Source organism: Astyanax mexicanus, chromosome 10 (genome assembly GCF_023375975.1).
Source record: "Astyanax mexicanus isolate ESR-SI-001 chromosome 10, AstMex3_surface, whole genome shotgun sequence".
Lineage (NCBI taxonomy): Eukaryota > Metazoa > Chordata > Actinopteri > Characiformes > Acestrorhamphidae > Astyanax > Astyanax mexicanus.
In genome coordinates this window covers 4836016-4851718 of record NC_064417.1, presented here as the reverse complement: position 1 = coordinate 4851718, position 15703 = coordinate 4836016, and the positions used below count along the sequence as shown (strand labels likewise).

The 15703-nt window shown below is 36.6% G+C and overlaps 1 protein-coding gene across 1 annotated transcript in view; it reads left to right on the top strand.

Annotated features, from left to right (window-relative positions):
- Positions 1 to 15560, top strand: part of tead1a (TEA domain family member 1a) — a 58052-nt gene extending 42492 nt beyond the window's left edge. Inside the window, exons 6-13 of the mRNA XM_022683793.2 lie at positions 3387 to 3521; positions 3827 to 3867; positions 4646 to 4695; positions 4807 to 4931; positions 5946 to 6119; positions 8746 to 8886; positions 9076 to 9228; positions 10432 to 15560. Of these exons, the coding sequence (XP_022539514.1) occupies positions 3387 to 3521; positions 3827 to 3867; positions 4646 to 4695; positions 4807 to 4931; positions 5946 to 6119; positions 8746 to 8886; positions 9076 to 9228; positions 10432 to 10545 (933 nt within the window). The 3' untranslated portion in view covers positions 10546 to 15560. The remainder of the gene's footprint in view (positions 1 to 3386; positions 3522 to 3826; positions 3868 to 4645; positions 4696 to 4806; positions 4932 to 5945; positions 6120 to 8745; positions 8887 to 9075; positions 9229 to 10431) is intronic.
- The last annotated feature ends 143 nt before the right edge of the window (positions 15561 to 15703 follow it).

The following is a 15703-nucleotide window of genomic DNA, read 5'->3' as shown; positions in this document are numbered from 1 at the left end:
TGCTCACAGCAGAGACTGAGCACTCTAACATGGCAGTGATGGGTTTATATCAGACTGCAGCTAAAGCATGTTCATCTCATTACCTTCCTCTCCTATTTGATCGAGTTATTTCTGTAAAACATAACTTTTACTGTGAATGGTGATTATATAAGGTATATGTGGTTCATGGTTGATGGAGGCCCTTGAGTTGGGAAGAAATGCCAGTGGAAAAGTTCAGTTTACTAAACTGAACTCCTCCTAGCCTTTTTTTTCTTTATTAGCAACTATGGATCAATTGGGCAAACTTTATAAATCTTTGGGAAATATCTAATAATCTAATAGCCTTAGATTAGTTTTTTATTTATAGCCTTAGAAATTTTAGCACATCTGTAAAATCCTGAATATCTAAGTGTAATTCTTTTAATTTTACACTGTCCGGTCAGAATATTATGACCACCTCCTTGTTTGTACACTCATAAAGGAGCACTTTGTAGTTCTATAATGAAAATAGTCCACCAGAAATATCCACTTTTTAAATTTTGCATAACAGGTACACATTTAACCTCCTAGTATGCCTGTACGATACCATGTTCGAAAGTACGTACATCATTCGATCTCGTGTTTCACCCTGTTGATCGACACTAATTTATGGCTGGTTAGCAAGGGTGCAAGGACCTTTTTTTTTTTTTTTAACAAGCTTTCTTGCTTCAGATTTTTTGTTCACTACATCCTAAATATTAAAAAATTAAGTATTGGATTCAGATGCAGTGACTGGATTAACCACTGATTGACCAATGATTGTCATGTTCATAAGACTAGGTTTAGATGACTTTTGCATTGAGGCATGGTGCATCATTATGCTTGAAGCAGACATCAGAATATGGCAAACTGTGGCCCTGACGGGATGCACATGTTCAGAATTACACCACCTCCTGTATGAGAAGGTTTACAGATGTTCATAATGAAATGCTCATTTAGCGCATGTAGTCATTACTACAATTTTTATGCTTTTTTGAGGTGAAACAAGGGTTTTTGAGTGTGTTGGAACTCACAAAAACTTTGCGGTATCACATAGGTAATGTACAACAGAGTGTAATAGAGGCAATTCCATAGTTTACAGTAGGTTTACATCAAAATCAACAACATATTTCATGTTAAAACAAAATACAGCACTCTGTCTGGGAAAGGGCAATCTGATTAAAATGAGTCCAATCTGTTTGTGTACAGGTCACTCATTTGGTGAGTACTCCTAATCCTAATGTATACTGTTGCTTTGCTGTTTGGCCTGTGGATGGCAGTATAAATCTCTCATGCTCACTTCAGTTCCTCTATGCTAGGCACTACTGAAAGACCAGCTTTGGCGCTGCTGTATATCCAGCTTGCTCCACCCACATCTGGTCTCCACCCACCCCTGACTTTTGGCTGCAGATTTCATTGCTGTTGTCATGAGAAAACCTCAAGAGACAAGATCAAGTTTAAATTTGAGTGTATTACGGAGGTTGACAGTACCAGTTCTGCGCTGAATTAATAATGTTAACGGTTAATTAGTTCATTTCAGTGTCAATTTGTAATCCTACTACATGTGTTTTAACAAGATAGCTTTAGAAAACTTAAAACATTCACTGCCTACCTCACCTTGAGCAGCACTTCAAAGTGTTTATAGTTGCGTGCTTAATTTAACACTAATACATTCCTTAATGAAAATTAATGACATTCATTTTGAGTTGAGAGGTTTTTTCATGAGAGCAGCATTGAGTTCCAGTAAACTCGGCTCTGATCTACAGTCTGTGTAACACAACAGACCTGTGCTCATATCTCGCTGAAAACTGCTGTCCTTAACATTAAGCTTTTTCCTCTCCCTGTACGCTAGAGCGAGAACGCAGGATGAATAGGGTTCATGTTCATCTGTACCCCGACTGCAGCCCTTTTTTTCCTTTCTGTCCTGTTCAAATCTGTACTTATCTTCATTTTTCTGAAATCATTCAGCAGGAATATGGTGTTGTTCAGGCAAGTCAGTGTTGTGAAGCGCAGTAGTAGATCTTTAGGACCTTAAATTAATTTAGCCATCATCATAAACACATATTCTTTGACATAATAGCAACTCTATAGAAAAAGGAAAAAAATAGATGCTTTTATGCAAAGACATTGTGGGGCCTTTGAAAAAAACAAACAAACATTGAGATGCCCATTGTTACCTTAATAGCAATGCCAAATATATCTACTCTGATGGCCGTGGTGGTCTTGAAATTAGGTGTTTTCAGGTACATTTCTAGCGTATTGCTGTCTATTGAAATCAACCTAAAGAGCCATCAACAGTCAGACGTTCATTGCTATCTTGGTAGCGAATTGTCATCAGAGGCACATGTGCAACATACGTACACCCCTGCGTGTCACACACACACATGGACACCCAGCAGTGCACAAACCCATAGCATGTGCCTGTTGGCAGCTCTGCACACTTTTAAAACACAATAAACAGAATAAACGAGTGTAAACAAGCAGATCAGTCTCCTCTGCTGAGAAGTGTTGGACACATCCAGGTAGCTGCACCCCTGAAATAGCAATGTAGCAACAGCAATAAAGTGCACTTGGCTCTTAAAGGAAATGGGAAGTGACATTCTGATTGGTTTATTGCATTTATGCTCAAAAACACCCATGAATAATTAAAATAAATGAATAAATCATAATGTAAATATGATATACTTCATGTAAATATGGAAGTGTTTTTTTTTTTTGTAACTTTGTGAGGAGTGGAACAATAGAAATGCTCCAGAATGAATCAGATTAAGATCTGTTTACATTGACTTCCACTGAAATCATGTAGTGAAAAATTCCAGCAAATTTGCCTTTGATGTACAAGTTTTTGTAATAACTATTACAAATTATTATTGTAAATACAAATATAACTTGGTTACTTGACATAATTTATTTATATTGTGTATACACCAATGTAAATGCTCCAAAATGACCCATGCTGGAGATGCTCCAGAAATCTTTTTATATTGACTTTAATTGAAAGTTAAGTTTTTAATGTGCTCCTGTAAATGAACACAACAATATAGCTCATTTTATTTAAAGTCTTTTTTGACCTTTCCTACTGGAACGTTTAACATTCTTCAAAAAAAGCACAAAAACACAAACTGGGTTCTGAGCTTTGGATGTAGCTTCTTTCCTAAGTTTACATACTGAGCAGAATTTGTCTTGTTAAAGCATGAGATTGTACCAAGTTAGCCCCTCAGTGCATTGAACGCATGCCCACTCCCCTTCCTGTCGCTGCATGCAGCGTGTGTGTTCTGTCGATAGCTGTTTCTGCTGCATCCCTCACGGCATGAAAAACACACACACATTTACACACACACACCCACACACACTTTCTGCTTAAAACCTTTTTTCCTGTGTTGTTGAAGGATCAAAGCGTGAAGGACAAAGCGCTCCAGAGCATGGCGGCCATGTCTTCTGCTCAGATCGTCTCGGCTACGGCCATCCACAACAAGCTGGGGCTGGCAGGCCTTCCTCAGCCCAGCTTCCCCGGAGCACCAGGGGTAAGAGTTCCTAAAAACACCCTAAAGACCCCCCTAAACCCATCAGGCTCCTTCTCCATAATGACTTCATGGACAGGGATTTACAGCATAAACATTTCTGAGTGCTGTAGCAGGAGAACGCTGGAGGGTACAGTCGTCTGTAAATGCCCAGAAACACAGCAGCAGTTACATGGCAGCTTTGTCGCTACACTGGGAATCCAATTGATGGATGGAGGCATTTCTGCTTTGAGAAAGTAGCCAGGTTTTGTTCTGCTGCTGTATGTGGTGTGACTGTTCTCTGTTTGTTTCTTTCGTTCCGGATCTAGTTTTGGCAGCTTTCAACGGGCCATCCGGGATCTTCACAAGAGTGAGTACAGCTCTGTTTCACTCTTTTCTGCAGATCCATTCTATGGACTATCATATGGTTAATTGTTTTTAGTAATGAAGTAATCTTTCAGTTGTTTTGAAAATTAAATTAAATTAAATACTATTATAAAGCATGCACAGTTTTCCTAAGATACTTTATGTATTTGTTATACACTAATATTTGTAACAACTGCTTTTTATTGTAAAATATTGAAATATTACTTAATTTGGGTACATTAACAGTATTTACGAAAGAAGGCCTCAACAAATTATTAATTGACACTAGTTAAGACATTATTAATCATACGACATATTTTAATTAATCTCTTATTTCATTAACTACAACATAGTAAAGCATTTGAATTTAGTCATGTTTTTTTTTAAAGATTAATAATGTCTTAACTAGTGCCAATTAATAATATTTTAAGACACTACTTAACCATTTAACAATTATAAACTGAATGTCATGAGTTCTGTTATTTGTGACCCTTATTGTAAATTGTAAATTGTATGCAACTGGCAAATAAACTCTACTTCTTCATCAAGACGGTGATTTTTAACTTATATTTTTGTGCAACAGTGATGATAATGTTTAAAACCCATAATTATGACTGTTGTCAGAGTCTTGGCATTTTCCTACACTTTAAAGGATTTATTTCCAGTTAGAATTACAGTTAAGTGTGTAATAAAGTGTGTAGTGTGATCACACAGTATGACTGAGGTCTAGTGTAAAACATGGTGCAGTGTGTAATAACTTTGTGTATTTGTCTGTTTCTCAGCGTTAAACCTTTTGCACAGCAAGCCTACCCCATTCAGACAGCTCTATCAGGTACATTTCGTGTTGAATGCTTTACAAGGTTAATTGTTACACAGTTTGTCACACAGGTATTGAATTTTGGAAACTTAGTTAAGGTGTTTGGTCTGTGTTTGTCTGGGTTAGGTTTCGAGCCCCCCTCAGTGCCAGCAGCCACTCCCCCAGCATGGCAGGGTCGCTCTATTGGCACAACCAAACTGCGGCTGGTCGAGTTCTCTTCATTTTTGGAACAGCAGAGGGACCCAGAGTCTGTGAGTATATGAAGATTCACAGTATACACAGTATATAAAAAAACTAAAATATTTAAGCAAAGTAAGCAAATTGAAAAAAGTGGTGAAATGATCTAATGATCATTAAACATTTTCTTAAGCATAGCAAATAAATAGTTTGAATTAAATTAAACTACTTCTGTCAGTAATGTAGTTAATAAAGTGAGACTCGGTAAAGTAAAGCTCATCACAAAGAAAAGAGCATGCCCTCTAAATTCACTCTGAAGGTAAAAGGGTATAGTTTGGTTTATTCTGGCCGATGGCTTCTTTACTGTGACTTTGTCACCCTCCTTCTCCTTAGCAGACCTCAGTGATCTATCACTCTGGCAGAGTGCCTACCAAATGTTTTTACCTCTCATCTACTGAGACAGCAGCTATTAATCTGCTGCACACAAAAGAAAAATATCATTTTGTATTCTTGCTTCTGTTGTCATGTAAAAAAACAAATGTCAGACATGGTGCTTGGAATTGGTACCTTCTGAGTTAAAATATAGTGCTATTAATTAAAAGTCGGAATTGTGGCAAACCACAAATTGTAATTTAGGAAATTGTCTGATTTCTACTGTAAGTTTTACCCTTAAATATACAGTACTGTGCAAAAAAAATCTAAAGTAAGACCAAAGTTATTTCTCTGGGCAGGAAAAACAAAAACACAGTCATTATATACACTTGTATTAACAATAAATCAATATATTAATGATTTCTACAGCTTTCCTAGCTAAAACAGTGTTTCCAATAGTTTCATCCAACAACTAGTTTATCTTATCAGTTTTAGAGTCTAACTTGTGGTGTTCTAAGCAAAATATCAATAATGACATTACTTACATTTTTATTGTATTAGTGTTAATTTGTATGTAATTATGTTTCCATAGTCATATTTGTTTCATTTTGCGGAATAAACACAAATTTATGGCCCATTAAAATAATATTAAACAGTTGTAATAAACCTCATATAAATGATTTATGTCAGTCTAATAGTATTTGTTTTTTTTACAGTACAACAAGCATCTCTTCGTACACATTGGTCAGACAAACCACTTGCACAGCGACCCACTGCTGGAGTCAGTGGACATCCGTCAGATCTACGATAAATTCCCAGAGAAGAAAGGAGGCCTGAAGGATTTGTTTGCGAAAGGACCACAGAATGCCTTCTTCTTAGTCAAGTTCTGGGTGAGTTGGTGCTTCTTCCTGTACTGCACTCTTAAAGAGCGACTAAACCCTAAAACATATATTTTTTCTACCAGTCCTGCTTAAAATTTTCATAAATAATCCTAACCTTTATAAAAAAGCTTTTATTGTGGTAATTTCCGCCTCTGCAGCGCCCTCTCAGGTTCAACTGTGGTATAGGTGTGGATAGTGTTTTAGTTTACTTTGGTACGCAAATACTCGCAATATGCAAATCAGTCAATCAATAATACTTCCCCCCCTGCTGAAGTCCAACCATCCCGATCTCACTGCTATCGGAGGCACACTGCTCAGCCAATCAGCTCTCCCTTATGCCCTGCCTCTAAACCCATACATCACCCAGTTTCCCTCCCAAACTACCCCTCCAATTTTTTGGGATTTAGTGCTTCTTTAAACCTTCTTTTTGTGAGACATCTGTTGTAGTTTTTTTAAACACTAGTAATGTTCTCATCTTTATTGTACTTATGTTTTAAGTGCAGAAAATTCTGACATAAATTAGGACATATCAGCATTTTTTTTTTAAACAATGAAACTTTATTATACACCTTTTGTCTCATAAGTGTGTGCTGTAATGTAATGTAATGATGATGCTGTAGCTGGATGTTCATTACAGTAGAGTTACAGCAGTTTGAGTGGTGGAGGATTTTTAGTTTTGTTTCAGTGTTATTAAATCCAGAGTAGCCGCTGCTGTGTCAGGGAGACGGTTTGATGGGAAAAGTGAATGCTCCAGGTGCTGCATGTTTCAGTGCTGGTCAGTGTAATGATGGATGATGTAGCGTGAGTGTCGTGGTGTGAGCAGTGGAGTCGTTGAGCGCTGTGCTGTTGAAACAGCCCCAGAGCTGCAGGCAATACAGAGGCTTTGTTTAAACACCTGCCTGTCTGGGCCACAGGTGCTGCAGATCAGGGGCCCGGAGAGCAGCGCATATATTCTCTCTCTCTTTTTCTGTTTTCCTCTCACAGTGTTCCCTTCTGTCTCCTATCTCATTCTCTCTACTTCTCCAGCACACTCTCTTCTATTTCTCCATATTCCTCATTCTTTCTTTTCACTGTGTCCCACTCTTCCAGACTCTCTGTCCCTGTCCTGAGGGCTGTGTAACATATAGTGGACCTCTGGCACCTCTCTCTGGAGATTCACACTCATTACATCCTCAGAGTGGATGGTGACCACTACCTCTGGATAAACACAGGCTAACCGTTTTTATTTATTTATTTTTCCTGGAAGGTATTAGATGTTGGAATAGACACGGTGTCTGACACCTCAGTTCATGTGATAGCCGATATGTGGAGGCATATGGGGTTTGTGAGAGGTTTGTAGGTGCAGCAGCTTCAGGTCTTATTTACCGAACATTCTTAAGACGGCCTTTTCTTCTTAACCCATAAGAAAATTGAATCCTATAAATTCAGTGAGCAGATATTTTATGTTTTTTGTATTGTGGGCAAACGATATTTTAAGGGTAAAATTCTGATATAACGCAAATAACAATTTTATTGATTTAAAAACTTTTATTTAAACTTTTTTTGTCTAGAAATCAGGTCAGTGCTAGTTAAAACAGATCTGTTTAAAACATAAAACATGTAATTGAAGCAATTGTTGGAAAAGACAAATTTTAAAAGTGCTAGTTTTGGTAATAGGTTACTTGGATGGTCCATATTTTGGCCTCGTTGCTGCTCAACTGACATTCAATTAACAATCAACTGAATGTCTATTAAATGCAACTTAACCATATGTTGAATGTAAACGATGAAAAATGTAACCTTATATGAACTTTACACGTCCTTTAAAGGTCTGTGTCACATGCATCACCATGGGCTCTTTTGGGTTGAAATCCACTTTTATTTATTTATTTTATTTATTTATTTATTTTTTACATTACCATTGTTGATGTTTTGGGGATTTGTTCAGTTCATGAGGATAGTGGAATCCATCAGACCGAAGCTGTGAACAATTTCGTACACATGTACACATGATGTACACATATCTTGAGTTTTCTTAAGAATAATTTAGGAAAATGCGTAATAAGATATTAGTGAATGAGTCCGCTGACTAAACTGCAGGATGAAACAAAATCGAATCGGACCGTATACATAAATAAGAAACCACTTAAGATGATGAGTTTCTTTGATTTTACCAAACTGAAAACCTCTGGAATATAATCAAGAGGAAGATGGATGATCACAAGCCATCAAACCAAACTGAACTGCTTGATTTTTTGCACCAGGAGTGGAAATTTATTATTATTATTATTATTTTTTTTTTTTTTTAATTTGGAAGAAATGTTGTTCGTAGAAACTGAAGTGGTCTCTTAAAATTTTCCAGAGCTGTATTTACAATGTAACAAACACACAGACCCAGTTCTGGACTTTCAGGTGTGAAAATGCCCTAATGCTGAATTCGTATACTGATTAATTTAAAGGCATGTTAACTCAATTAAACAATTCTGCTTGTGGTTTCAATTTCATCTCAGCTCTGTTTCATCTGACTCAGATTCAATAAAAAAAGATTCTGAGCAAACAGTTTTTTGGAGTAGGAATTCAGTGTAAATGAGGAAAGAAGTTTGTAATGTTAGAATTCCCCTAAACTGTTCTGACTGGTCATCATCTACATCCTCAGGCGGACCTGAACTGCAATCTCCAAGAGGATTCTGGTGCCTTCTACGGCGTGACCAGTCAGTACGAGAGTCCAGACAACATGACCATTACCTGCTCAACCAAAGTGTGCTCTTTCGGCAAACAGGTGGTGGAGAAAGTGGAGGTGAGAAACTCCCTGTGTAGACAGGGCAAAATATTATATGCTGCTAGGAGCTAATTGGTGGCTACAAGTTTTCATCCATTTTAATTTATATTACTGCTTTAATGTAGAATGATTTAATATGTTGTAACTTTACTGATATACTTTTACTTACTACAAATTTAACCTGCTCCCCTCTGCCTCACCCCACAGACGGAGTATGCCCGTTTTGATAACGGGCGATTTGTCTACAAAATAAACCGCTCGCCCATGTGTGAATATATGATCAACTTTATCCACAAACTCAAACACCTCCCAGAGAAGTACATGATGAACAGTGTGCTGGAGAACTTCACCATCCTCCTGGTAAGTCCTCGTCTAGGAGGCAGAGTTAAGATTTACAGGAGTGTGTGTCTTAAAAGAAAACATCAGAATGTCTTTGCTTTTCATGTCATTTGTTGTATATAATTACTAATTTAATGCCCTGTGTATATATGTTTAACATTTCAAAATGTTTAACTTACTACACAGCACATATAGACAAATTAAATTAAGTTTATCACCAGTATTACTATTTTACAGCCTGTTTAATTATGTTGGATTATGAGTGATTATACATGACTATATATAATGTACAGTATAAGAATATTCAATATTGACTTGAGAAATAGGTGGAATGTAGAATACACTTCCTTCAAAATAAATTTTCAACCGAAAGTAACAATTTTTAAAATTTTAATTGAAAGTAGGTTGTAAGCTAGTTTGAAGCTTGGTTCCAGGTTTTACCTGGATGCCCCCAGCCAGCCCTGGATGGCGTAGATGGTTAATTCCTTTATCAAGTAATGACTATTTAATTATATATTAATATTATTATTTTTTGTGTTTTCTACTAGTGAGGCTCCCAATCAAATGCATGTTTTACTGCATCTTAACAGCAACATTTTATGGCCCTTGTCTGGAGGACATTTTGATACTTGACGTACCTGTATAAAATTAAACAGCATATTATAGGAGACATTCACACATGCAGGATGTGGTACTTAATTATGTCAATTGAATTGAGATATGAATTTAAACTTTAAACTTCTATTCGGGTTTTAGACAGACTTTGGACAGGATTTTTTTTGTGCAACTGGCAACCCTGGCTGCAGCTCACAGTAACTCAGTCTGTGCTTCTTCCTCTATCGCTCCCAAGACAGCAGAAGCCATTATTTATGGGATTTAAATGCTGAAAATATGTTTAAATGTATAATGAGCTGATGGACAGTGAGTACAGCTGTTGTCTTGTCCCTTATCTGATGTGGTTACATTTTGTGAGCCCATTACTAATTTTTAATAGCCAATGTTGTTGACTAAGTTGGCTAATCATTGCAGCACATTGATTGATTGTGTCTTACTGTCTATTTACAGACCAGATAATGAGATTTAAATGTGGTGTAAAGCTTTAGTAAAGTACTTTATGTATATGTGTGTGTGTGTGTGTGTGTGTGTGTGTGTGTGTGTGTGTGTGTGTGTGTGTGAAAGAGATGGGAAAAAAAACATTAACTGATGTATTTATGGCTCTTGCAGGTGGTCTCAAACAGAGAAACCCAGGAGACGCTGCTGTGTATGGCCTGTGTGTTCGAGGTGTCGAACAGTGAGCATGGAGCGCAGCATCACATCTACAGGCTGGTCAAAGAATGAAACGCCTTCACTTTCTCTCACACACACAAAAACACACAAACACAAAACCCTAAGGACGCTGCTAGCTAGCTGCTGCCCTGCTCGGTCAGAGAGAGAGCTGGAGCTGAGCACTAACTCTGTCCGCAGAGATGCGATGTGTCGTGGGATCAGACAGGCTCTGAGTCTGTTCCTTTTTATTTTCATTTTTATTTCTTTTTGGACTTGAGTGACAAAACAGACTCAACTGAAGTGGCTGTGCCTCTGGACTTAACAAAAAAAAAACCTAGAAAGAAAAAAAAAAAAAACATCCAGTATGCTGTTGTCGTATCTGGGGCTTTTATTAATTATATCTGTTAATATTATTATTATTATTATTATTATTTTTGTGTCCTGTGTTTTCTGAATTTACACGGGTGTGAGTGTGGGTAAATGGAGGTACGCCTTGTTACTTGTGTAACTTTTGTTAAGTTTTTTTTTTCCATTTAACACTGATTATTCTTTTATTATGTCACTGAAGAATCGTCCTTGCTTATTAACATGTATTTCATAGTACAGGAACATCCCCCCTCCCCCCATAGAAACAAACAATATAACATCTCATCATCTACCCTTAAATATCTTTAGTCATGTTTAGTAACTTAACAGTAAAATGAAGGATAACGTCAACCTATTTAATGTTGTATATCAAACGCATTTTACACGTCATATTTCGGCCCATTTTAAGATAGACAAAGTTCAAGGACAACACTAAGCTTTGAGAATTGTTACAATGAGTTTATAATTTTTTTAAAATAATTAACTGATGGATATGCTACAGTTTAAGTGTAATAATTCAAACAGCGTGCAGTAGAAACGTCTGTTCAGACAGACAGAAAAGGGCAATGTTTCACTTCAATTATAGTTATAACTTAAGTTACAGTTATAACCAAGACTTTAATTCTACTTTGATAAATTGTATTTAAGTGCAGGGTCTGGATTCACAAGAGTAAAGGATAAAAGTTACGTTTTTTTTGTTTTGTTTTTTTCCTGAGGAATTTTCTTTAAAAAAAAAAAATTCTTCTTCACTCTGCATGGATTTGACCAAAAAATCGAGTACAATGTGTCAAACAAGACACAAATTACTTACATAAAATGTAATTTTTAATTAAATTTATGCAAAAATTTGAGCAATTTTACTGAACATTTAATTTAAGAAATGTTTTTTTTTTGTTTTGTTTTTTTTAGAAGAAGGCTTTTGTGAATCCAGCCCCAGATCCCAGATTCTAGTCCAAACCACTGCAGTTTGTAATTTAAGAAGATATTTTGAAATTTGATTAGAATTAAAGTTAGTGCTGTGCAGAAAAGTTATTTTACATACAACAACAAGTGACTCATTAATAGTGTAGTTTACCTACCTTACTTCAGTTGAGTGGTGGTCCTCTGATGGTTGAAGTAGTGAAGATGCTGAACTGTGCACTGCAGGGGTTCTGTTGCTCTGTAGATCCTTCTCATGTTTTCTACCACCTTTATCGTGGTGTTGAGCCTTTAAACACACAACTTATTTTTCTCCAGATGAAGCTGTGAATTCTCTGCTTATGAAGAAAAGAAGCACATAACTGGACAGAAATGTACACAGCAGCATAGCCAAAGCATAGCCATAAGAAATTATGGTGCCTTAGAATAGGGGTGGGCGATATGGCACAAATATCGCAATACTCCGCAAATATCACAAGACTGGGGCACCGAGTGGTCCAGTGGGCTAAACGCTGACACTATGATCAGGAGATGGCTGGTTCGAAACCCGGTCATACAGCTTGCCATCAGCTGCCGGAGCCCGAGAGAGCACAATTGGCCTTACTCTCTCTGGGTGGGTAGATTGCGCTCAGCACAAGGCATCTGTGAGCTGATGTATCAGAACTGAGTCGCTGAGCTTTCCTCCAAGCGTCAGCTCGGTGATGCTTACTCTGGATCTACTTCACATGTGTCGGAGAGGGCTTGTGCTAGTCTTCACCCACCTTGAGCATCAGCTGCATAAGTGGGACCAGTGGCCTAGCTAAATTGGGAGAAAAATGTGAAAAAATTTTTAGATAAAATGATGTTAAAAATATATATATATCACAAGACCATTACCATTGTGATGAAAAGCCACAGCAGTGTCTACGAAAAATATATTTTACAAACTACTTACAAATAAACTGATTATATTATTTTTCATTACAACATATTAAATATATATTGTGATGTAATTGATCACGCCACATCGCCCACCCCTACCTTAGACTTTATAATGCAAAATCTGTTTGTTCAGTTCTGTTGTAGGGAAGAATATAACTGTATCTATATCTGTAAATCCAGCGTGTTGTAAAAATGGTGATTGATTATGTAATATCTTTCTATCAGGCGAAGTTGCGCACAGTGTATCAGTAATATTGCCTTTCAGTAGTACACCAAAAATATTGCAGTGTGTCAATTCAGTGCAGCTACGTGTCCTGTTCTACATGTGCTGCACCATAAAAGTGCCTTTGATACGGACGTCTCCAGCTTAAAACAGCTGGAAAAAAGAAAAACGTGTCCAGGAAAAGGGAACACCCCAGAACGCGAGTCTGTATCAGGAGTACAGAGCCTAGTCATATGGGATGAAATGAGAAACATAAGGCACATGTATTTTGATTTATCATTTTTCAATACAATTTGACTGACATCATTTAATCCAGCATTTAAACATTTAGAAAATGTTTGTGAAGGAATTTAAAGTCCAGATTTTTTTTTTTGGGCTGGTTGGACTTCAGTGGGTTTAGAATTAATCCATTAATATGCCATATCATCTCAGAGTGTTTGTTCATTTTCTTCTGTTGTGATTGTTGTCCAGTGACTTCAGCCCTCCATGAGAGACGCATTTGGCTTCTCTCAGATCTGAATATATTTTGTGATGGTAAATGAAGTAATTCGTTTTTTTCTGATCATTCATGCTGCGATAGTGAAACTTCACTCTGTCTCTGAACTGTTTTTCTGTAAATTAATTTGTAAACACTGGTCCCCTCTCCTCTGAATCTCTTTAAATACAACAGGAATTACAGGAATAGACTGTTTTATAAAACTCATTTAATCTCTGCTGCATCAGGAGAGTGTAATTAGACACCACAGACAAACTAAACTTTAAATAACTGAACTAAAAGCCTGTTGAGTTTAGACACAGTTATGATTGAATGAAACTGGTGGGCAGATGCTGAATTCTGTAAAAACACTATTTAAAAACTATTTATGTATAATATAATATAATATAATATTATACTAAAATTAAAGGGCCAATGACAGGCTTTTATTAAACTAAACTAAAAGACATTGATTGAGTTACATGATTATGATGTAATTCAGACTAGGTTTGGGGTTAAGCTTCTCCATTCTAAAGAAGACCTACTCATTCAAAATGGTTTACAGTGGTAAAAAGCAGGTTATCATCCCTAACAGCAACATCAATTCTATTAAAATCTATTCATGACAATATAGTAAAGTTTTTGATTTACAGACCCTGTCCACACATATCCTGTTGTTTTTAAAAACAGCCGGTTTTTGGAAAACTCTGTCCAAAAGGGCTGCACAATAAAGCTTTTCATCAACATAATTATCATCAATGTGCATAAATGCTGCAATAGTCACATGGCAGGACATGCAATGTAGGACCCAATGATTTTTGAAATGCAGAGAACACGGACAGAATCATATAACAATAAAAATCCACCAGGAAACAAACAAACAAACAAGCACAAAAATCTGGATTGGAATTAAAAAATCCTGAATCGATCTGAGAAAAAAATATATAATTTTTATTATGTGGCAAGGTCACATGAGGCAAATTTTACCATGCATATATTGCCACAATTTTGATTTCTCCAATGGAATGGAATGCATAATCACTGCTATCTGGAGAAATCTGGTGAAAATTATTTTTAATACCACATATGTATATATATATGTAGACTAACAAACTATAGGGTCCGGGTTTATTTTTCCTTTTAATATTGTGCAACTTATTGTCAAAGGTGGAGATGTCATGAAAAAATGCTGACATGACTGAAACGTTGTGGACAGGGCCTTAATGACTATTACCCTATACAGGGTTAGCATGCTCCTGCAAACATCTCTATGGATAAAATATTTTCAAAAAATAAAATTAAGGGAAATCTTTATATTTTAAAAAGCATCTGCCTTCTGATTTCTGTTCTGACTGAGTTTGTTGTTTTCTTTTGTTTATGTAACTGAAGTGAAGGGAAGTGGACAGTGTTGCTGTACGTTGTAACTGATTGTATTCTACAGGAGCAGCAGGTTGTGTCTATTTAATGCTCTCCAGGTTTATCCAGGTTTTTCCTGTTTATAATTCTAACCCAGCAGATATGATCAGTGATCAGTGAGTGTTGGAGCAGAAGTGCACCAGGTGTGTAAAATGTCTCTACTGCTCTGAGTTCAGCAAAACGATTGTGTTTGGAAGAAAAACTGAGGCAGTAGACTTTTAAAGAAGATCTTTGGGGAAAAGGTGAAGAACACAGAGGCCATCAGCTACTACAGCTACAGCATTTATCCAGGGATGACCAACACCAGCACTACTGAACTCTGCTCAAAGCTGTACATCACTGCTGAGAAGTGCTGAAGGATTTCTAGTGAAGGTTTCTGAAGGTAGAAAAACTTTCTAATTCTAATTTGATAAGAATGGCTTGTCAGTGTCAAGCTCCAGTTTTTGTCTGTTGTCTGTCACCATGTAGGTACTGGTACCTTGTAGTGTGTGATCATATGTTTGCTTTAAAGTGAACGCTTGTTTCAGAGCACTGGAATGCGTGCTTGGGTTGAAACGTTTTCTTTTTTTAAGATGGGAAATTTATGTAAAATAAAATTGCGTATCTGGATTCTTCTGTACAGGTTGCCTATACGTTTCTCTTTAAGATGAAGGGATGGCACAAAATGATGGAAGTAAACTTTGTGTATGTGTTTGTTTGGTACAGCAAATAGTTATTTTTGCCTTTTTCAACATTTTCTCTTGAATAAAAACAAATAGAAATTTTGTATCTGTTGAAGTATTTTTTCAGGGGAGGGGTATGTTAAAAACAGTGTCACCAGAACCTGAAACAAAAAACATTTTTTTTTAAATAAAGGGTGTGTAATCTGGTGTTCTTAAAAAATACTTTAAAATAATTAGATATTTAAAATT